The sequence below is a fragment of the Aspergillus ibericus genome (assembly GCF_003184845.1).
Source record: "Aspergillus ibericus CBS 121593 unplaced genomic scaffold BO80scaffold_51, whole genome shotgun sequence".
Lineage (NCBI taxonomy): Eukaryota > Fungi > Ascomycota > Eurotiomycetes > Eurotiales > Aspergillaceae > Aspergillus > Aspergillus ibericus.
This window is the reverse complement of record NW_020292149.1, coordinates 194,786-216,018: the sequence shown is the minus strand read 5'-3', so window position 1 is coordinate 216,018 and position 21,233 is coordinate 194,786. Positions and strand designations below refer to the sequence as shown.

The 21,233-nt window shown below is 53.1% G+C and overlaps 6 protein-coding genes across 6 annotated transcripts; 2 read left to right on the top strand and 4 right to left on the bottom strand.

Annotated features, from left to right (window-relative positions):
* Positions 1-1,973: 1,973 nt before the first annotated feature.
* Positions 1,974-2,650, bottom strand: BO80DRAFT_428751 (uncharacterized protein). The gene has a single exon (XM_025720312.1). It carries the CDS (start codon positions 2,630-2,632, stop codon positions 2,399-2,401), a length of 234 nt encoding a protein of 77 aa, XP_025571252.1. The 5' UTR covers positions 2,633-2,650; the 3' UTR covers positions 1,974-2,398.
* Positions 2,651-3,018: 368 nt separating this feature from the next.
* Positions 3,019-3,809, bottom strand: BO80DRAFT_215516 (uncharacterized protein). Its single transcript, XM_025714344.1, has one exon. The coding sequence runs from the start codon at positions 3,563-3,565 to the stop codon at positions 3,053-3,055; it is 513 nt and encodes a 170-aa protein (XP_025571251.1). The 5' UTR covers positions 3,566-3,809; the 3' UTR covers positions 3,019-3,052.
* Positions 3,810-11,085: 7,276 nt separating this feature from the next.
* On the top strand, positions 11,086-12,215 carry BO80DRAFT_215250 (uncharacterized protein). Its single transcript, XM_025714341.1, has 2 exons — positions 11,086-12,070; positions 12,132-12,215. Exon 1 carries the CDS (start codon positions 11,366-11,368, stop codon positions 11,912-11,914), a length of 549 nt encoding a protein of 182 aa, XP_025571250.1. The 5' UTR covers positions 11,086-11,365; the 3' UTR covers positions 11,915-12,070; positions 12,132-12,215.
* Positions 12,216-13,143: 928 nt separating this feature from the next.
* Positions 13,144-15,140, bottom strand: BO80DRAFT_365255 (ankyrin repeat and BTB/POZ domain protein; the record flags this gene model as incomplete). The annotated part of the gene is made up of 3 exons (XM_025716187.1): positions 13,144-14,692; positions 14,757-14,842; positions 14,904-15,140. The coding sequence occupies 3 exons, from the start codon at positions 15,138-15,140 to the stop codon at positions 13,144-13,146; spliced, it is 1,872 nt and encodes a 623-aa protein (XP_025571249.1).
* Positions 15,141-15,321: 181 nt separating this feature from the next.
* Positions 15,322-17,971, top strand: nimA (serine/threonine protein kinase nimA; the record flags this gene model as incomplete). Its single annotated transcript, XM_025724464.1, has 3 exons — positions 15,322-15,817; positions 15,877-15,929; positions 15,989-17,971. The coding sequence occupies exons 1-3, from the start codon at positions 15,766-15,768 to the stop codon at positions 17,969-17,971; spliced, it is 2,088 nt and encodes a 695-aa protein (XP_025571248.1). The 5' UTR covers positions 15,322-15,765.
* A 653-nt stretch (positions 17,972-18,624) lies between these two features.
* Positions 18,625-20,009, bottom strand: BO80DRAFT_215286 (WW domain binding protein 11). The gene is made up of 2 exons (XM_025714343.1): positions 19,913-20,009; positions 18,625-19,734 (listed from the first exon to the last, which is right to left on the bottom strand). Exon 2 carries the CDS (start codon positions 19,633-19,635, stop codon positions 18,772-18,774), a length of 864 nt encoding a protein of 287 aa, XP_025571247.1. The 5' UTR covers positions 19,636-19,734; positions 19,913-20,009; the 3' UTR covers positions 18,625-18,771.
* Between the last annotated feature and the right edge of the window lie 1,224 nt (positions 20,010-21,233).

Below are 21,233 nucleotides of genomic sequence, written 5' to 3'. Positions count from 1 at the left end.
TCCGTGATGACCATCCCTCGCGACCAAGCCCTTGGGGCCGGCTGACGGAGTCGCGGCACGATGCGCGGATGGCAGCTCCTGGTCGACGCGATGCTAGCCCGACACAGCCTAGCCCCTGTCTCCAGGAAAGGAATCTCTGAACGATTTCTAGCCTGGCCTGCCTTCGCTCGGAGGGGCCAAGGGAATTAGTGTGAGGAGAGAGCCGGAGATTATCGTGGCGCTGACAGCCAACAAGAATCGAGAAGAATCCACTCAGAAAAGCAAAGGATGTCGCTGACTAACCCCAAGTCAGCCAGAATGGAGCCGGTCAGCCTCACTCCATGCTGAGGGATTCGGTATAATGAGGGTTATGTACAATGGACGCCCGGAGTCGGGTGGTTGCGATCGACCAGACTGGCGGCCGCTATGCTAGCCTCAGGGTATCCGGAGATGGGAGGTCTGGAGATGGATCATGTTTGTTTTTATTTGTTTGTTTTCATTTTATTTATTTTATTTTTCGGGGCGGTTTAGATTTTGTTGGGCAGTGACTGGCTTTTGCAGCCACGGAGAAAACCACTGACCAACGGGAGGGCCAGAAAGGTCATGGGGAAATGCATCGTCACTGCATCCTACTGGCAAGTACATGCATGCGATAACTGACTGGCCTAGCCTTGCCCCCAGGGCCGGGGAGGGAAAAAAATCTCCCCTGATTGATCACCCATGCTGCGGATGCTGCAGGTGGCATGCAGTACGGCTCTGGATATTGTGACTGGTCAATGACGTCGACCCCGGCGTTTGCTGGAGGGCGATGCCTAAGGACAAAGCGACAATTGACTTTGTCTGAAAACCGGATATACTGCGTCGCTCTCCCAGCGCTTTTGCTTCTTCCTCCACATACGGGCCGCATGGTGCATCATCGTCATCCTTCTCCGCTGCCGCCGCATCCAGCGCGGGCGGACGAGTCACCACCGAAGCCAACTGCCGAAAGGGCAGCCAGCCCAGGCGCACCAGGCGTGGGATTCCCTGCCAATTTCTCTGCCATTGGGATCGACCGTCAGATCATGGGTCCTTGACGGCTGATGTGAAACTAAAAAGCTTCCACCGCGAGGCGAGGCGAGAGTTTGATTCTCGGGAGGTCCTCACAGACTCGTAGCCGGGTTTCCTCTCTGTACTGGAGTGTGCTGGGCACGAGACGAGATGCCTCGGCCGGGAGTGGCACACGAAGCCCGACAGGGTTATGGAGACGACTGATGGATAGTGCTCCGTAGTAGTTGGCGATCATCAGTGCATTCCAGTGCAGCTCTGGGATCCGAGATCAGTCATCCCGTCGTCGGAAGCGATCTTTCCGATATTGAGCATCATTCTTAAATCCTCGGGATGGTTTCACAACCTCGTTGGGGGGGGGGGGCTATGCTGGATGTAGGTACGGTGTCTGTCTGGCGTGTCTTGAATTTTGAGGCCTTTTGGGACAAACTTCACACTTTCTTCGCATTATTGCTTTTTCTCGCGTCCCCAAATGCCAGTCTTTGTTCGAAATTCTTCCGATGAGGATCAGCAGAATAGCGGCGGGCCACACCGCCCAGCCGATTACCGGAAGCGTGCCTGAGGTGCTGCCAACTGGGCCCGAAAAGCCCCCAAAGCGGTAATGCGCCCGGGGTTAGTGAAGAGGAACAATGGAGGCCAGGATGATCAACCTGCCACCGGGCCCCAGAGCCACTGCCAACTGTCGGCGACGCCGGATTACATCATCCTTAGTCAATTAGCCCACACGCTGTCCAAGACATCGGCTGCTGCAAGATAAATTAAATGATCGGCTGGTCGTAGTCACGTCGGTTATGGTCATTGGTAGTTTGGTACGTCCTATGTAGATTGGGAGGTAACGGGATCCTGGATCCCTGCCCTAGTCCACTGGGGAGGCATCTGTTCTCCTCCAAGGAGAAAGCTGTAAAGCCAAGGCCAAGGCCAAGGGCCACCGCGTAGGCGCCAATAAACCAACCTGACCCAGTTCCATGTGCGATTCCCCAGTGGCCCCAAACTTTAATAAACGAGACGGCTAAAGTGTCTCGTGGTAGCGAAGCTCCTTCCCTCCCCGCTCGTCGACCAATTAGACCAGGCCTCAGCCCCTCATCCGTCGGCTCCTGCGCAGAAGGCATGAGCCCTGTGGCCTTGGGTCTTAGTCACTGGCGTGGCTGGTCAGCATCTCCATCCTTCCGGCCCATATAGCCTACTTCTATTAGATTGCCTCTCGTAGCATATTAGATGACCTGGCCACAGTAATTAATCTCCTCGTCCGGTCCAGGCAGCTGGGTTTTGCCGCGGTCCCAGGTTCACATGGCTAGTCCTTGAGAATCCGTGGGTTTGGGAGGCTCTCCGGTGTAGTAGCTCCAGATTGCGATCCCTAGTATCATCTCGATATTGTCTAATCTAAGTCGAGGATCCTTGCGATCCATTGCATTCCACGGTCGATGCTGTAGTCCAGTGTAGGCAGCGCTGCGGAACCAACGGGAAACTGTCTCTGACTCTGACTCGAGAGGGAGTGGGATTGCGTGTTCCAACCGCCGAGTCTTGCCCGCGACCACGAGAGAGTCAGAGAGACAACAGCGCAGCGCAAAGCAGTCTTTGGGCTCTGGTCTCTGAGACAGTCCCCCGCCATAGGCAGTGATTGAGTTTCAGCTAACCAGACGGAATGCGCATCATGAAACCAGCACCGGTGGGATGGCAGCAACAGGCACTTAGGTAATGCGATGAGTTTCGACTGACATAGTCGAAAATTAGTATACGAGGGGTTCCAGAGTCCTCTGCCACGGCCATGACTCGATCCACTTCCTCGGAAGTACCGCGAGACAGGCCGGCGATCACCCTTCGGACAGTGCGGATCAGACATTTTGCGTGGGAGGTTCCAGAACGACCCCCCGAACCGACCCAGGAAAACAAAGAGTGGGCAGGCATACGTGTTGGCTGTTCCGCAGTTGCCCTGATGTTTGGATCATCGAATTCCTCAGGGATGGTTTGGCTTCCAAAGCATGAACTCCATCGGATGGGGGGGGGGGTGCATACGACAGCGGACAGCCAGCTAGTCTAGATACGATGATGATCGATGGGTGTCGGCAGTGGCAACGGTATCACATCTCGGGGGGAAAGTTAGAGTAGATAGCCTTTCGCTTAGACGCGCGCTGTCGGGAAAATCGCCTGAGCTTAAACGAGCACATCGTCGCCCAAAAGGGAGATCTCGACGAACGAAACCCATGTTCGGGGCCGGTGAAAATGGGAAAGGGAGGGGGTTAAGGTTGATTCCATCCGACGGTAACTGGGGGCAGGGGGAACTGGGGGAATCGGCGCGGTCGCATTCTTGAGTTACAGTGCAGGCAGTGCAGCACGCCAAGTCAACACCTGGTGGTGTCGCATTTTTTGACTTCGCAGGCTGGATGCGTACAGCGTCGTTTGTTTTTACTTTTTCGAGGGGTCTTCCACGACGTGGTGATGGACTGGCGGCGCCCAAAAATGAGTTTGGATGGCTTCGTATAGGTGCAACCGGAAAGTCTGATTGAACAACGATCCATGCGGGCAGACATGCCAACCACACCATCAGGAGATAATCATGATGCTACCTCCTATAGTACTTCGTACGAAGTAGGAGATAGTCCCTCGATAGTGATTCATGGCGGTCGCCCCCTAGCGTTCATAAGTCATAATGCCACCGAGAATAACTAGTCTGAGTAATAGTGCAACCCACCCAGACCAAGCGACCCAGCGGTCCAGCTCGGCAAAGCAATGTGCCGACCAGGACGACGGGGAGATTCCGAGATAAACTCTTGAATCTTGATAAAGATTGACAATGATGCGCGCGCCGATCATCCAACGCTCTCCAACGCTCCAGATTTGACCGCCCCAATAGTCGTCGGACATTCTACCGCAAGTCGCTTAGCCGCGGGTATCAATAATCGGGGCTGCCCCCTGACCACATTAATAATAGAAGTCCGACCGGAGCATGCCGTCGGACACGGATGGATCATGGATGATTATTAGATGATTGTTCTCGAAACTATTGATTCCGAACAGGGTTGTGTCGGAGTCTATGCCATTCCTGACGACGCCGTACCCGGTTGCTATTTTGGATTCTTATCTCACGCACGGAGTCGTCCTGGTTTGCCTTCTGTGCGAGTCGTCGCGGGATATACGTAACGTAACGTACACCGATGTGCCAAACAACCATGGCATCAGAAAGTCAAGTTGCGCCTCGCATGTCGATCCATCCTGTCCCCCAGAAGCAAACATGGACAGGCGGCACCACCCGCCCAGCCACTAACCAATAACCACCGACCTCGTCTGTTTCATTTATCGCGGTCGAGGTCACAGTTGCGGTACCGAAGGATAGGCGGGCGGCAAGAGTCGTCGATCAAACTCAGGCATCGAAACACTTGAGCCGGTTTCAAAGAGCCACGAGTGGACGCGATCGTGGTCTGCCTGAGGCCATCCATCCATGCCCTCCTCCCCTTTTTGCTTTTGGCTGGGCTTCATTTCCTGGCTCATGCGACCGGACTTCGTATCTCGTATTCTTTACCCCCCGGTCGGGGTTGCACATGACAGGATGGCGGTGCTTGACCAAGACGGTTGATCGCCCAGCATCTGCAGACGGGCTGCTTTGTGCCAACTTCCAAGACTCTGACGCATGGACGCCATCATGCAGGACCATCTCGTCCCGCGTTCAGGAACTGAGAGAAGAGCTTTCAGGGAATCAGCCCATACTGACTGGGTCCAACCCTGGCCCCGCCGTGCTACAGTCCACTTTCCACGTCGCCGCGCCGTCGGTCGTCCATCGATCGCACTCCCTTGCTGAGCCTGGAAGAGGCAAGATCTAGAACCCGGCAGTTGAAGGGAGTGACAGATGTCATGGATCATGATTGGGGTCGCCCGAGCTTGTGATTGGAGAGGAAGCTACTTTCTCTCAAGCAACCGGCAAAACGACGGGTATCAACTTGTCTAGAACTAGCATCTTCCCCGAACGCCACGATGGTTAGTCCAGGCGTCGAGCGCAGATCGTCATCAGGGAACTAAACTAGGGACGCCGTGGGTTCGTGGGGAACGAACAGTCGCAAGCTCGCATGCCAGGCAGCCAGGCAGCCAGGGGTCAATTGTGCCTCATAGCAGTGGAGGCTTGGAACCGATCCGACGGAGTTAGGGTATTAGGAATGAAAGAACAGACCGGACCCGAATCTGGCGATTGGTATCGGAATGAAGCGCCCATTTTTCCTTTCTTGTTGCTGGCTTGCTGCAGTGATGTACGTAGGTAGGGATGCGTGGCTGCGTGGATGCGTGACTTTGGTCTGGGCGGAGTGATGCTGGGCGATGCGCGCTGGAAAGCCCTCGGCCGTGTTGGGCTTAGCCGGTCGGCCCCTGAACAAGATGCCGGCCGACCGACGACCCCCTTTCGCTAAGAACTGCTGGAGCGGGCGTCGGACACTCCAAACCCCATTGGGGTTAGAGGCGGTCCTAGCGGCCTCCCTGGAGTCTGGACCCTGGTCATTTCACGTGGCAGACGTCGGCTCCGCCTGCAGCTGCGGTCGGCCCTTCCCGAGTTTGGCACCAAAGCCGATGCACTATCGTGACGCTTGCTGATGACAAGCCGCTTGGTATCTTACTAGCGTGACGCCGTGTGCCGTACGGGCTGGATACCGTGTTACCGAGGAGACTTTTGCCGCTCGCCAGCCAGCAGCGGTGGGATGATGTGTTTGAGTTAGAGTTGGTGCTTGACTAGGCCAGGAGATATTTTCCTTTTGTTGGAGATTGCGTACGCATTGGGGGGATTTTCACATGACAGCCACACGCCAAAGTCAAACACGAAAGAGGCTGGGCGGCTGGCGGCGCAATCCGCCCGTCTCGACGTAATCTCGGGTACTTTCCATACCATCTGTCCGGGGCGATCATTTATACATAGCAACAATGGGCTTCCAGCTGATTCGAGGCAGCGTCATGATCGTGATCACTTGATGTTTGTTGCTTCTGAGGAAAAAGCAACCAACATTATACCGTACCCTATCTACTGCACTGGACCTGAACAGACGGTCAGCGTTGGAGACATGTGAACGGGTCCGTCCCTAGATCGTTGGTTCCCACCGAGTAAATTAATATCTCTGCCTAGTATAACGTATGAGCCATGAGGCCACTCGGGGTGCCATGGAAGGCACCCAGGGTAGCCGAGTCATGGCATGCTTAGCCGAGTCGTATACTCAGCGGTAGATAGAATAAGTCGGTTAGTGATTGACACATGGGATGTCACTGTTGATACTTGGTATACTGTTCCTACTCGAGTACTTAGCTGCATGACTCGCATCTCGTCTCGACCTTCCTAATACACATACCTACCTCCTCTATGTACATCTACAGTACACCTACATACATACATACATACATACCTACTACAACCCTACACAGTACTCCATACGGAGTACTAAGTACACCCGTCCCATACCATCCCATCCCTCACCACCTAGACACAAAACACAACACAATAAACCACCCTAGCCTACGCAGCTGGAAGAACCTCGGTACATCCCCCCCAAACTAACCACATACCCTCTAGTCCAATCCCGTACCCACCCACCGGAGATTACTGATTAGACACCCGTACAAGTCCCCACCTATACACAGTATCCCCACTCACCGGACTCGGTCGGCGGGTCCCCGCCATGCCATGCTCGGCTTTCCGTTCAGCGGTAGGCTGTACCTAGCATCAATCCATATTAACTACTATTAGATGGATACTATCTACATATGGAGTAGTAGTAATCTAATACCATGCGATGGGCTAGGGCTGGGTGGGGCGCGCGCGTGGAAGCCAGATGGAGATGGTCCTAACTTCCCACTTCTTTTTTTCTCCGCGGCACGAGGAGGGTAATTTGGATGAGACTTGGGAGAAACTAGTGCTCCTGGGTTTTATGATGGAGTGGTTTGGCATGGGATGAGGCTAGACTGTGTAGGGAGGGAGACCGAGAAAGGATTTCGGAGGGCGTGTTGGAGATAGATGGATGGATACTATTGTTGTTGTGGTGGTGGTGATGGAGATGGGGATGGAGATTCGGAGATGAGATCTGTGGGTGCTGCGTGTGCGTGGTGCGGTGGACTAGGGATTAGATGGACTATTTTGGTAGGACTATACTGTGTAGATGGTATGGATCTCGTGGCTAGATGGGTTCTAGAACGTGTAAGTGGCGAGATTGCCGAGGTTGATGGGTTGAGCTTGTGCTGGGCTTGAATGAGCATGTGGTTGGTTTGTGTAGTTTTAAATGCAGATAGGTGTGGGATGTGAAGTAGGTATATTCATGATGCTGTGTTTCCTTCTTCTCAGCTGATGTGCTATGAGCATTAAGTGGTCCTCCTGTCAGAGGGAAGTTTATTTGGTTGAATGCTATGTCTGGCAGGTCAACCAAGTCAAGCTTAGCACAGCTCAGTATGCTTGTCACCAATCTTCACTTCTGTAGTCTGTACTCACAGCATAGCCTCGATTCTAAGTGATATCTCGAATCGTACCAGCAGAAACTACGCTTCCTTCTTCCACTCACATCCTTCCACTAGCACTTGACTTCGCCTCCAGCTTCTCATTCCTTAATCCCTCACCTACTTTGTGGCAAAAGACAGTGGAACTTGCCGAGACAGTAGTCCTCGTCATTGGATATCCTTGGTGCCAATCCACGGCTGTCTTGCCACCTCAAGTCCGATGAAGGATGGAGGATTCTAGCAGTCTGTCTCAGGATTGGGAGGATTAGGTGATTCCTCCAGGTAATGGTTATGTTGTGGGTACTTCAGCTGAATTATAACTGTTTTGTAAAAGAGTGTGAGTATATGTTGTGCAGTATATCGATACAGTACATATATATACATGTGCGGTGTATGTCAGAATTGAACATTCTTTTGAATGTATGAACATGACCGATTCACTGTGTCAGCAAAATATATATAAGCCGTCAATTCGGTTGATAAAGGATAATTTTACTCTTCTAGAATAACCGATGCTCCAGTGAAGCTGTCCATTTCAGAGTTGAAGCATGTCACCAGACAAAGTATCATCACAACGATACTTACTAAGTTACATGATATAAGGATAACATAGACTGAATGAGCTTTTTCAATGAAATCAAGAACCAACACCAACCTATTTCACTCAGCCACTCTACACATTCATACCACCAACATTTACAGTAACACAGCAAACACAACAGCCTTAACAGGAACTTGCAGCACCATCCACAATCCCATTTTCCCTCGCCAGTGACAGCCACCGACCACGTCAATCAAACCTAAACCTAACGGCGGGGTCATATCATTGGCTCCCTGAAGTAACTTTCCGATGGTGGTCCCTGACGGATGCTGATTTGTTGAATGCTAGGCACAGATGATTCACGGTACAATGATACAATCCAAGTTGATATTTCTTCCTCTTCATCACTCATACCCAGTAGATGGATTGATCATAGATATACTCACACTCTACTCTCTGAGCACGAGCATGGAAAGAAGTATGAGAGACAGTTATAATAGAGCACATATACCCCCCAACCAAGCTATATTCCATCCCAGATTACTTACCTCGAAGCCTATTGGTCCGTTCGCTTGCGCTATAAATCCCGAGACAGTTAGGATGGAATATAATCATCTTGTTTCTTTGTCTCGTACCTAGGTACATAGTACCTATACTCCGTACTTTTATGATCACTGGACGGTGGTAACTGGCTGTCTTTTCCGATCTGAGTGTTCGTTCCGAAGGAAGTATCCACATACCCTGGACTATCCATAGTTAGTAGTACTACTTTGTCCGTGGTAGGGGAGATGAATTAATTCCTTCATCCTTCATCCTGGGACTTTTTGGAAAGGCCATTTTTCACACAATACCTCAATAACATTTTTCTATTCTTTCATATATCAATTTAAACCCATTTACTACATAACCACCCCAACCCCATCAACGCAATACACAATCATCTCCTCCGTAATAAAATACACCAATACCATACCATACCACACTAACCCCACCGGTGCATTATACCCACCAGATCTCCGGCCTGGCAGCCCAAACACCATCCCCTAACCAGCCTAGCCCCGCCCCATAGAAGACCCAGAACCACACCAGAAGAAGTGCTATGGCCGCGCGCTAAGGGCAGTTAGCGTTGGAGGTTGGTGGGGCTGGACCGGATGCCGTACTATGATCGTATTGGCGGTGCCGAAGGATCGACGGTGTCAATTTATGATTTCTTAGTCAGTGCCGATGGCTAGTTACTTACGGAGAACTCTTGGGCATTTGGGATGGGAGGATGGGTTTGTATGGTGGGAGTTGATTTGTTTGTAGGCTGAATATTGGGTGTGTTGGATTTACGGAGTACTAATTATTGGATTTGATGGATGTACGTGGATGGCTCAATTATGGGAGGCGAGGAGGGAGAAGGTATGATGCAAGCTTGTTCGGAATGTCACCGAGCGTGAGGTGGTTCCGTGGTTGAGCTAGGTTGGGATGGATGGGATGTCGGGGACTAGTAGTGCTTGGGATTGTTAACTGTCAGCACTAAGTTTATGCTATTTGCTGTTGCTGTTGCTATTGGTATGGGTATGGAATGGGTAGGTGTGTTTAAAGTTATGTCTCTACTATGTTCCTGTTACTATCAATGAGTCTCATAGTGATCTATTGGTCTGTGGTAACTACATTCTATACAGCATATCCAGTAACAATCTACAAGTAGTATCTGACCCATCACCAGATACTAAGCGCCATGATCATCCAACACATCACACATCACAAGACACCTAAAGTCATCTGACTGCCCACTATCCAATAACATATCGACGACACCGCGCGCATCTCACCTGCATCCATCCATCCATCCATCCTCTGCAGAACTCCAGCGCATATGGATCCCCGTACTCCGTGATAGATGAGACTCGCCGACCAATCCCATAGCATAGAGCAGAATGACTCATGGTTAGTCAGATGGCAGCGATGACTGTGACTGGGTGGTGCAGCTGGGTTCGTTTCAGCCTCTGACCGCTGTTTACCGTTTTTTGGGTCTGCATCAATCTGCAGAATGCGGGTTTGTGATTGCTGGACTAGTTACATAGGATGTACTATGTAGGGCGATCCTGAACCCCGCAGATGGATGGCTGGCTGGCTGGAGCGCCGAGGTGATAGATGATAGATGATATTGGATAGATGGATTCGGGTGGAGATAGTTACTCCGGACTTACTTTGCCTTTGTCTGAGATGTATGGTGATTGTTTGTTCGGACAGTGCAGGTACGGCTAGAATCGGTTACTTGCTGCTGCGCTGCATGAAATCACGCTGTCTTGATCGACCGGGTTTCCTGCATTAATTCAGGGTCTGTGATCCCATCCCTGATACGTGTCGATAGCTATCCTCCGGGATACAGAGGAGGACATATGACAATCCTGAATCCAGACAGTAACGGTGTCATCGCCGCTCAACACCGAGTTTGTAAGCACTGGGCAGGGCTGCTTACGCGCGTCTGAATCTTGTCAGCCGTGCCATAGTGCCGGAGTTGTGTACCAAGATGGACAATAATCTATCGGCCCCGATGCTGATGCTCGGCTCCGCCCTTTCCCCTCCCTCGTGCTAAAAATCCTTCGCTTATCGATCGATGATGCACTGGGGGCCGTTGGCCTTGATTAACCTTGTCTTGATGGGCTTGAGTCCCGCCTCCTGTGGCAAATTCGATGCTATTGTAGGGTGCGTAGTCTAGGCCTAAGAGGGGAAATATTTCGCAGAAGGAAGTCCATCCTGGACCATGACCCGGGAATTCGGAAACGAGGTCACCAGTCACCATAGTCCCCGGTATTAGGTTCCAGGTGGCGCCATGGTCGTCGTCGTGAAACCCCTGGGAGACGCTCTGGCTGGCCAGCAGGCCTGGGAGGAGGATTAGGGCTTCCACCGCGTAGCCGATCAGCCATGCCACGACAGATCATCCGCCGTCAGCGCGAATGGGCTAATTGGTGTGGTGGGCACTGGGAAAGGTTGGAAGGATAGCCACGTTGGCTTCGAGGGGCAGGGGCGAGGGGGACTGGCGAAGGCGAAGCGCCGAGGAGATACTACCGTGTCACTGGCCTCATGATTTACCCTACATTAACACAAGTAAGCTAGTGCTAGTGGGGTGGAGGGAGCAGGAGTACACCGTATCCCGAGTGGATGTTGAGTGGAGGAGAAAAGCTGGAGCCCCTCAGGGGAGAGAAATCCCGCCTCCACTTGGTGGTTGGTTGCCCTCCGCGAGTCCGGCGACTCCGTTCTTGTTCGACTTTTGAGGGTATTCTGTCAATCTGTGGGTTCAGTTAGAAATGATGAAATCATGCTGCAAGTTCCAGTTTTCAACGGCGCTCAGCTCGCCGAATAATGCACCAATCAGTGCGGTATCCCCGCACACCCGATCGAGGCCATGGCGATGTCGATCTACCCAGTAATCCTATGCAGAAGAACACAGTCGTCGTGGCAAGGAACCTGCGGGTTGGAATGGGCGCAACGGCAATCCTCCTATCATCCCTCATCTCTGGCATCGAGTTGACGCCCAACATGGCTGGATCGGACCGATTGGCAGGAAAAAGCCCCGATCCGCCACGGAAATGCCCGACCGTCAAGCAAAGAAACGCACCAGGAGAAAAAAGAAGGGGGCTCGGATCACCAATCAGTCCGGTCGATCGTCTGGCCTCTGCAGCCTCGTCGCTGACTGGTTGCGTCGGCTGCGCTTGGGCCTGTGCCGGTGCCAGTCCATGGATGGATGGATGCACTGGAAGTCATCCGTCCACATCCCAAGCCAGTCACAAAAACCTGCGTGGGATGCGGGAGATCACGATGATCTCCCTCTTGCCATGCAGCTTGTGTTCACCGAGAATCCTTCCGTCCGGTTTCCTCCATCCCGGCAGTGGTAGTCCAAATGCCGAATGAGCATCAGGCACAGACACTCCATACAGATACAGGCTACATATGCGCCATCCCATCACATTCCCGAATATACCACCACGTCTTATAATAGACCCCAACATGGGCGGTTGGATACTTCCAACCATTTTCCCCCGGAAAAAAAAAAAAAACAAGGCCTATGTGCGTATTGCGTACGGAGTCGAATGCCATCGAATGACCATTACTCATCTTCCTAGTCCAGACCATGAACCAGGTGTATCCCAGTCCATCGGGTCCGTTTGTTCAATCAGTCCATAGTCGGGTTTGAAACCTCTCTTTCTTCCATACCCACTACACACACCTATTCACCTACATACAGACAAACTTATGGTATGCAAGTCCATGCTGTCTCAGAATCAATCACCTTTTCTTTTCTTTTCTTTTTCTATTTCTCATTTCCCATGTTCCTTTCTTCCTTTCTTTTTTTCTTAATTTCTAATATCATATTTTCCCAGTTCAATCCATACCAATCCACCCCCAAACCAAACTCAAACCCAACCCACCCAATCAATCCATTCAGCCCACAGCACAAGCGCCTGTAACTTTCCATACGACCAAACCACCCCCGTAAGTTTGAGTAAAAGTAAAAACGGTCGAGCACAGACACCTCAACCCATCTAGTGCGAAGTTTCTTGCCCGTAGCACTGGTGATGCGGCGGCTCGCTGGGGTGGTGGAGGAGGAGGAGGAGGTAGTGTACCGGGGTCCAATGTACTGGTGGCGTGGTGTGACAGGGAGGATTGGACATCCTGGTTATGTATGTAGCCCTGGGTGGGCTATTCTTGGGGGAAAGGGACGGTACCGTACCATGCGGTGCGCCGTACCGCAACCGCGGGAGGGGAGTGTCTACTATGTAGCACTTACGGAGGAGATAGTGACTAGGCGGGACGGCGAGGAACTTTATTTGGGATTGTCGGGGCGGTTCGGAGGATGGATGGTTGGAGCGTGGGATGGTGGGAGTCTGGTGTAAGATCTCTTGTGGTGTTGTAGGGGATGCATGGGTTGCGTGGTGTGGTGTGTGGTTTGCTTTGGATGTATGGAGGATAGGGGTGGTCGCAACGCAGGCACCCCGTAGATGCGCTTGCAAGATGTTTCCCATTGAATGTGAGATAGATGAAGTCATATACCGTAGTCTAACATTAGCCACTCTATCTGTATATACTCCGTAGTTCTCCCATGTATATTCGGTCGTCAATCGTCACCCTGGTCAACCAGACTAGGCGTCCAGGTTCAAATTCTCCAGAATCTGATCGAGCTTGTCCATCAGGATCTGGTAGTTCAGCGCATCTTGGTCGAACTCGTCCACCACGATTTCGCCGTCCAAGGTCCGGATGACCGCCTGCTCCGCTCCCTTCGACGCTGCCTGCCCGGGCGTAGAGCGCTCTGTCGAAAGCCGCATCGTCTCCACCCCCTCTGTGACCTTGTCAACGTCGCCGTTGGTCTCGACACCAGCAGCCGGCTGCGTGGCATCCTCCATCATTTCCTCGATACCTGCATCGTCAAACCGCAGCCGGAATCGCTCGCCCAGATAGAACCGGATATCATCCAACAGCTCAATCGAGTCGGTCTCCTGTCGAGACTGGATCCGAGACGCAGACTCTTGGATCAGCTCGGCGAATTCGGGCGAATCGATGTGTGCTTCCAGCCGATATGCAAGGTATCGCGCAGCAAACTCCTCCAGTCGCTGCACGCGCGTCAACCATGCAGCTCGGATGATCGCGTAGATGTCCAAGTCATCTTCCTCCTTGGTACCTCGGGTCCTTGCAGCTTCCGCCTGCGACATGTTGCCGCTGCCGAGTGTGCTGATCACAATCGCGGCCTTTGTCTTGAGCTTTTCGATGAACAGCATATCCGACGCGAAGAGAACATCGACCGCGATGTCGAGCGGAAAGTCCGCCCGCTCCGTATAAAGGAAGGTGAGCACGATCTCCAGGACGTCCGGGGAGCAGTTCACGTTAATGACGTTCAGGTGGTCCTTCATATGGGCTTCACGGAACGAGGAGGCAAACATCGTCTGGAAGAACTCCGACCGCAGCAGCATCGCCCGATGACAGGGGAAGAGCGTCGACATCGGTACACGCGGGTCGCTGAATCCAGAATCGGCCCCGTCCACCTGCTCAGCCTCGACGTCTTCCGGGAGTTCGTCCGCTTGGAGCAAAACATCGGCGAAGATGGCATTGTCCCTGTCCCACTTGACTTCGTCGGCCTTCGAGGTCTCCACTGTCACCTTGTGCTTGAGCACATTTGCTCGGAACCACTGCTCTAGCTGGTCCCTTCCCTTGGCGACTTCCATCGTGCGCCTTTGTCTGGCAAGTCTCCTATCTCCACTGTCAAGGATACTGTCCACAAGCGTGTTGATTTCCAGATGCTTGGCGATCTTGTCGATGCCCGCAAACACCTCCGACTCAGTAAATCCCGTGCCAGGTCCGCTTCGCAGATCACGAGGGGCCTCTCCGAAATATAGATATTTGATTGCGGTTCCAAACGCCTCTGGGGGAATAGTGTTGGGGAGCCGCCATGTTGACGTCTCCGGGGCAGGTTCCAACTTGCTGTGGAAGTATGGCGACCGTGCGGCCAAGATGAACTTGTGGAGATACAGCGATTCATCAGCTGCCGTGACCACAATATCTGATGTCTTCGGGGTTTCACGAGTAAGCAGTGAAGTTATATGCGCCGCAAGAGGCTGAAGAGGATCTGTTGATTTCGAGTAATCATATTCGAGTAGCAAGTTTCGTATACGGTCGTTTAATGCATTATATAGACATCTAACACCACCCATTAGTGAGTAACCTGCACCGAGATCATGCAGCAATTGGAATGACGGCGTACCTCTCACCCTGGAATGTGTCACGCTCGCATAGAGCACCAGACTCGAGCAGCAACTGCACCACCTCGTAATGACCACAGAGACTCGCCTAGGTAGGATTCCGGTCACAATGCCGCCCAACGCCACGCTTTCCACAATGGGACACTCACCAGAATCAAGGGGGTGTAGTCATAGGGATCGCGGGCGTTAATATTGACTCCTTCTGTGATCTTCTCTTGACAAACTTTGAGATCCCCCTTACGACAGGCATTGCAGAGCTCGCGAAACGGCTCGCTCAGATCGAGGGGATTGTCATCTTTGATCGCCCCCTCCTTGATGAGCTTCTTCTCATTGTGCAAGCTGACTTCGAGCTGGTCCTTCCGGAGGACCTTCGGTTCTGCTGTCATCATGAAGGTGTTGTGAATGTCCTGAGGCAAACGTTGCAGATGCCGGAGGTCCGAATGGCGGGACCGCCGAGGCCATCCGCTTATCGATAAGCCGGGATCACGTGGAGCTGCGATTGCCACGCCAGGAAGGGAGCCTTGGGAGCCTCCCTGGAAACCTCCATCAAATAATCCCCCTCCTTGCAGATTCATCATCAAGCATCGGACGCGGACTTCACGGAGAGGGGCTGTCTGACACCCCATGCAGGCCCAGCCATGCATCCCAGTGAAGCCATCGCACCAACATCCACTCATCCGGGCAGAGAGTGATGCAACCCCTGCTCACCGCCCACACTCCGACCGCCTGCTGCATGCAGGAAAGGGCTATGGCAAGATGCGTTGCTCAGCAACAGCCCTGCACCCAAACATCCAGCACTTCCATCCTCTTGCATGCCTACATTCTTGAAATCTACAACTCAACTACATGTGCCACTCCACCACCGTGGTCTACTAACCCAGCAGGTCTCAGTCCCACAGCCTCGGTCCATAAATGCAATAGCCTACTCCTCATCTCCTCTCCTCTCATCTCCTTCATCATTACCTCCATCCTTTACCTCCTTGTCAGTGGCCGACTCATCCAACAGCCACAATGGCAATCGCATTGGCGGAGGCAGACAAGTATGAGGTGCTTGAGAAGATTGGTACATACACCTGAACCACTATCCTTTTCATTGTCACTAGGCTAATTAGTCATGCGCAGGTTGCGGTTCCTTTGGGATCATTCGCAAAGTTCGGCGAAAGACAGATGGCTTCGTAAGATTGTGAACCCCTTTTGACAAAATGAAGCCCTACTTATGGCGCCGATCATCCAGATCTTATGTCGAAAGGAAATCAACTACATCAAGATGTCCCAAAAGGAACGAGAGCAGCTCACGGCCGAGTTCAATATCCTGAGCTCCCTTCGACACCCGAACATCGTCGCCTACTACCACCGTGAACACCTCAAGGCTAGCCAAGACTTGTATCTCTATATGGAGTACTGCGGCGGCGGCGATCTCAGCATGGTCATCAAGAACCTGAAGAAGACAAACAAATACGCCGAAGAGGAGTTCGTCTGGCGCATCTTGTCCCAGTTGGTGACCGCTTTGTACCGTTGTCACTATGGTGCGGATGCGGTCGATGTTGGGTCAAACATACTTGGACCTGCGCCCAAGGCATCGGGTCTCAAAGGCAAGCAAGCACAGATGACTATCCTCCACCGTGACCTCAAGCCCGAGAATATCTTCCTCGGCAGCGACAACACCGTCAAACTCGGCGACTTTGGCCTCTCAAAACTGATGAACTCCCACGATTTTGCCTCGACTTACGTTGGTACTCCCTTCTACATGTCCCCCGAGATATGCGCGGCGGAGAAATACACCCTGCGCTCCGACATCTGGGCCGTCGGCTGCATCATGTACGAACTGTGTCAGCGAGAGCCGCCTTTCAATGCCAGAACACATATTCAACTTGTGCAAAGAATTCGTGAAGGGAAATTCGCTCCTTTGCCCGACTTCTACTCTCCCGAGCTCAAGAATGTCATTGCAAACTGCCTGCGAGTCAACCCAGACCACCGTCCCGATACCGCTGCTTTGATCAATTTGCCCATCATTCGCTTGATGCGCAAGGAGAAGGAGGTCACCGATTTGACCAAGACTCTTCGCAAGCGTGAAGAGAGCGCTTTGGCCAAGGCTCGTGATGTCGAGCAAGCGTATGCAAAGCTCGAAAAGGAGAAGCAGCAAATGAAAGCCGATATTGAGAATACAGTGCGTCGCGAGTGGGAGGTGAAGGCCCGATTGGAAATCGATCGTCAGGTGCAGAGTGAACTAGAAAAGCTCCGCAAGAGATTCGAGTTCGAAGTCCAGGACCGAGTTGCGCTTGAGCTTGAGAAGCAGAAGCGAAGCGCTAATTTCCGGGAGGAGGCTGGTCTCCGGTCAAGCAGCGATGACTCCCGGCTTTCGATGAGCAACGACGACACTGATCCGCCTTCCAGTACTGACATCAGCCAGCTGTCATTGGAATCCCCTGCAGCAAACAAGGCCCCGCGGAAGGAAGCCACCCGCACCCCCTTCAATCGTTCGAAAACCGTGGTCGAGTCGCCTATGGATGTTCAGATGGCAGAACCCTCCCCGATCTCGATTGCATCACTTTCTCTGTCCCCTCGTCGCACCTCCGGGACTCATTCCGGAAAGAACATCTTCGCAGAGGCCGAACGACACCGCTCAAAGTGGGAGCCGGCCCTGGCTTACTCCGACGACGAAGACGACATCCCCGACTTGCCTTCTCCGACTCGCCCCAAGGTCAAGCCCGACCCCTTCAAGGCGCCGCCCAGGCCACTGCTCCGCCAGAACACGGCCGCTTTCATGCAGAAACTGAGCACCCAACCCCCGATTTTTCCCACCAACGGATCAAGACTGCCCCAGATGTCAGTCGGTGATCACCCGAGGGATGCCAAGTCTCGATCGCCTCACCGACGTTTGTCCAAGATCCCGTCATCAGCAAACCTGGCTGCCGACGCTGGCTCGCCCACCCGCAAGACAGGCATCAAGCAGCTAGCCTCGAAGGCTAACGGCGGCGGAGAGGAAATGTACAAGGCCGTGATGCAGCGCAACATGGGTGGTCGTACCTTGGTCGAATTAGCACAGGCGCGTGCCGGTGGCCGTCCGATTGACGAGATCAAGCGGTGTTCCAGCGACTCTCGTACTGGTTTGAAACAGAGCGAGCGAGAACCCCCAGCGGTGTGGGATCCGGAGAGGGACGAGATGCCCAGTCCCTTCTTGGCCCGTGGCAGAAAGGTTATCCGCAACCTGAGGTAACCCAAGCCATCCTAAACCTAGTGGCGCCTCTTCTGTCCGACCTTCGCATCATGCCACTATCCCTCATACACAGCGACTGCGAGCATCTTTCGCTGGTTGCCCCGCGGGAGTAGCTGCAGCAGGCTTTTGGGTACTCCCGATTGGGGACGCCATATTTATTAATAGTCGAAACATATTTTGGAGTTACGGCTGGGTGGATCGATTTTAAGACCAACGTTGGCCATGCCAGTCATGGAACTTGGATGCATTTTGTTGCGCCGCATCGTCGTTTATCATCTCTCCCCGAAATCCCCTCTTTCCTTTGTTCTCTAATGCCGTGATGCCCTTGTTGTTTGCTTTTACTTCTCTTCCGTCGAACCTGTACAGATATTGCATTTGACGTCTCCCGCTTGGATTACTCACCGAGTAAATACTCCGGAGCTCTACTTGGATGATTCGCGCCTTTTGACACGGCCGTTGCCTGAATATCCTTGGCCACTCTTTTGAAAGCCACATTTCCTTTTCCATTTAAATGGTGTTTTACGGTTGGTGTTCATTGGGTGACTCCTGGGCTACATATGGAATAGGAAGGGCTCCTGTGTACTTGTTGTACATACCGATTGTGATTTTTGTTAAGTTCTGCAATGGCAGACTCTGGTCTTTGCTATCTCATTCCAAATCTTTCACCTTCGTGCATATCCCCGAGGCAGACTCGTGACTACATATGGCTGGTTTGAAAATTCTACTGTGGACGGATGGTATTGAAATGGAATGCCCCGATTCGTATCATGTCCAGTTATAGTTACAATGCCTCGTAAGACTCATGCTTCCTCGTCCTCGACTTCTTCGATTTGCACGGATCGAAGCTCTTGGTTGAACCGCCTCTCCTCCTCTTCCAGAAGTCGTTGAGCGTCCTCATCAGCAGCGGGACCAGGGGACTCTTTCCGCTCGGGTTCGGCAGGACCAGCGTTATACCCTGCCTTTTCCAACCGGTCCATTTCCTCCGGTTCCAGGAGCTTGCCTTGCCCTCGGATGGATTCCTGTTTAGCCCTGACGGCGGCAGGCACAAACTTGTTGATAGCCTCTTGCCGGAGATTCCTGATTTCCGGCTTGGCCTCGTACACGGTCTTCGACTCGACGACGGGCGGTCTCGCCGGCAGAGCGTGCGGGCCCCGACCACCTGCAGGCTGATGGCTGTCTGGTCCCTTCCGGGGCTGTCGCGGGATAGGCGGAGGCGTATCCCTCGGCATGGGTATCCTTCTCACCTCCTCATCTGTCTCATCGCTACTCTCGCTCTCCTGCCCAAATCGGCCGCCGCCATCTCGCCTCCGTTTGCCGAGGACTGCAGTATCCCCGCGCCCACGCTGACCACCGCCCTGTCTAGATTCAAAGCTTCCGAACTTGGGTGCCTTATCGCCCAACGCCTCTCTGGCCTTCTGCACGGCGCGCAGATCACGTTCCAAAGCTTCCAGAAGCTCCTGGTCACGGGGTCGTAGTTTTTGCCCGGATTCCTCGACGGATTTGAGGTCATTGATCTGCCGTTGGATGCGGTCCGGGTTGCGACGGGCTAGTTTCTCATTCCGACGGGCCTGTGCCTCCGCCTTGCCTTTTTTCAGACTCCTCTGTTTGTCTAGCTTCCGTTGTGCCGCCGCGGGGTTTAGGCTGCGTTCCTTGTCTTTGGGCATGGTGTAGGTTTATGAGGCGTCCCGTATGGGGTGTGAGGTAGATAGGATGGCAGTTATTCCGGGGAGATTATTCGGTCCGCTTAGGCAACTATGTGGGTACTGAATATATTAATTGTCAGCCAGTCTGGTTCCATCTCCGATATCAACGAAATCTGAATGGAGCTTGGAATTCCGGCGTGGGAGGGGCAGGGTATGACGAGCTCGGGGTGGTTGCATGGCCATGAGAAAGCTCCTGCAGCGGACTAGACGATGGAGAAGAGAAATGGGAACTGCTTACAGGCTGATAGCTAGACAAGCTGCATGAGAAGCCAACCACGGGCGCAGCGGATTCGCGAAGCCGGCTGTAGCTGCGGAACCTTGGCCAAGACCAATAATATGGACGGAGGTCACGACACCCCAGGAAACAAGGCTCTAGCCTCACGGGTTGGGCAGCGCAGTGGTATTCCTCTGTCGAATAATGCAGAGGTCTGGTCCGCTTGAGTATGGGGGGCTGGAGGACGGGCGTCTGGATGGCGGTTGAAGAAGCGCTTGGTGCGGCAGTTCGGGGAAGTTGGTTGGCGAGGTGCTTTTGTCAGGTGTTCGGATGGAGAATTGATTGGAGAAGAAGAGTCGCCTTGGCTGGAGGATCTGGAAGGATGTAAGGAGGAGGTGATCGAGTGATTGGGTGGGCAGGAAAGAAGGACGCTGGAGAGGAAGAAGTGGAAGAAGGTCTCCGCGATGCGATCAAGTCGAAATTGCGGGCGGAGAGATGCTTGCCCGGTTGGGAACAGTCAGTCACGCTCCCTCCAGACGGCCGTTCGTCCAACAATTTTATGATCCCCATCGTGATTGGAGTCCTCGAGGCGATCCGGTATTTACCGCTCATGGCATCCTCTCAATTGTAGGGAGCCCGGATCGCATCAGCCAACCGACCCGCGTCGGTGAGGATCTTGTCGGTATAGACCAAGTCCTTCCTCTCCACCAAGCACGAACGACCTCTCCAGCAGTCCTCGGTGTCTAGGAGGGAACTAAACCACCAGATCAAGACCTGGCGCAAAAGGCATCAACCCTCCACAACTGTCTTTGCTTGTTTCTTCAGGAAATGGCAAGCCCATTCTGATCTTATCACTACCTCGTTGCTTCTGCTGCTCGGTGTCTTTCTTCCCCTCCGACGGGGTTCCCTCACCACCAGATATCTACAACCACATCCTCCGCTTCGCATTCGCCTCGACTCCCCTACTCCCTCCTCCGCCTTTCCCTCCGCTCTCCAGCCGTCTTCCGAGGCTGACCCTTGATCCGTCTGCCTTGGATTCCTCGTGCCAGACTCCTTCCTGGGGATCGGATCGATACCCATCGTCACCGTCAGTGTAACCCCGACCGACTCACGGGGGCCGCCTGCTTCGTTCCTTTTTCTCTGCCGCCAACGATCCAATCGTCGAGCCTCGTCCCCTCTCTGGCCTCCCTCCTTTGGCTTTCAATGATACCTTAATTCGCTGAAGGGATTTTCATCCATTTCGGGGAACTGACAGACTCCGCCATTGACCGGATCTCGACTTGGTTCCCCCCTCCATCTCACGGGGGTGTCTATCCTTGCCTGTTTTTCCTACGACTACATCTCT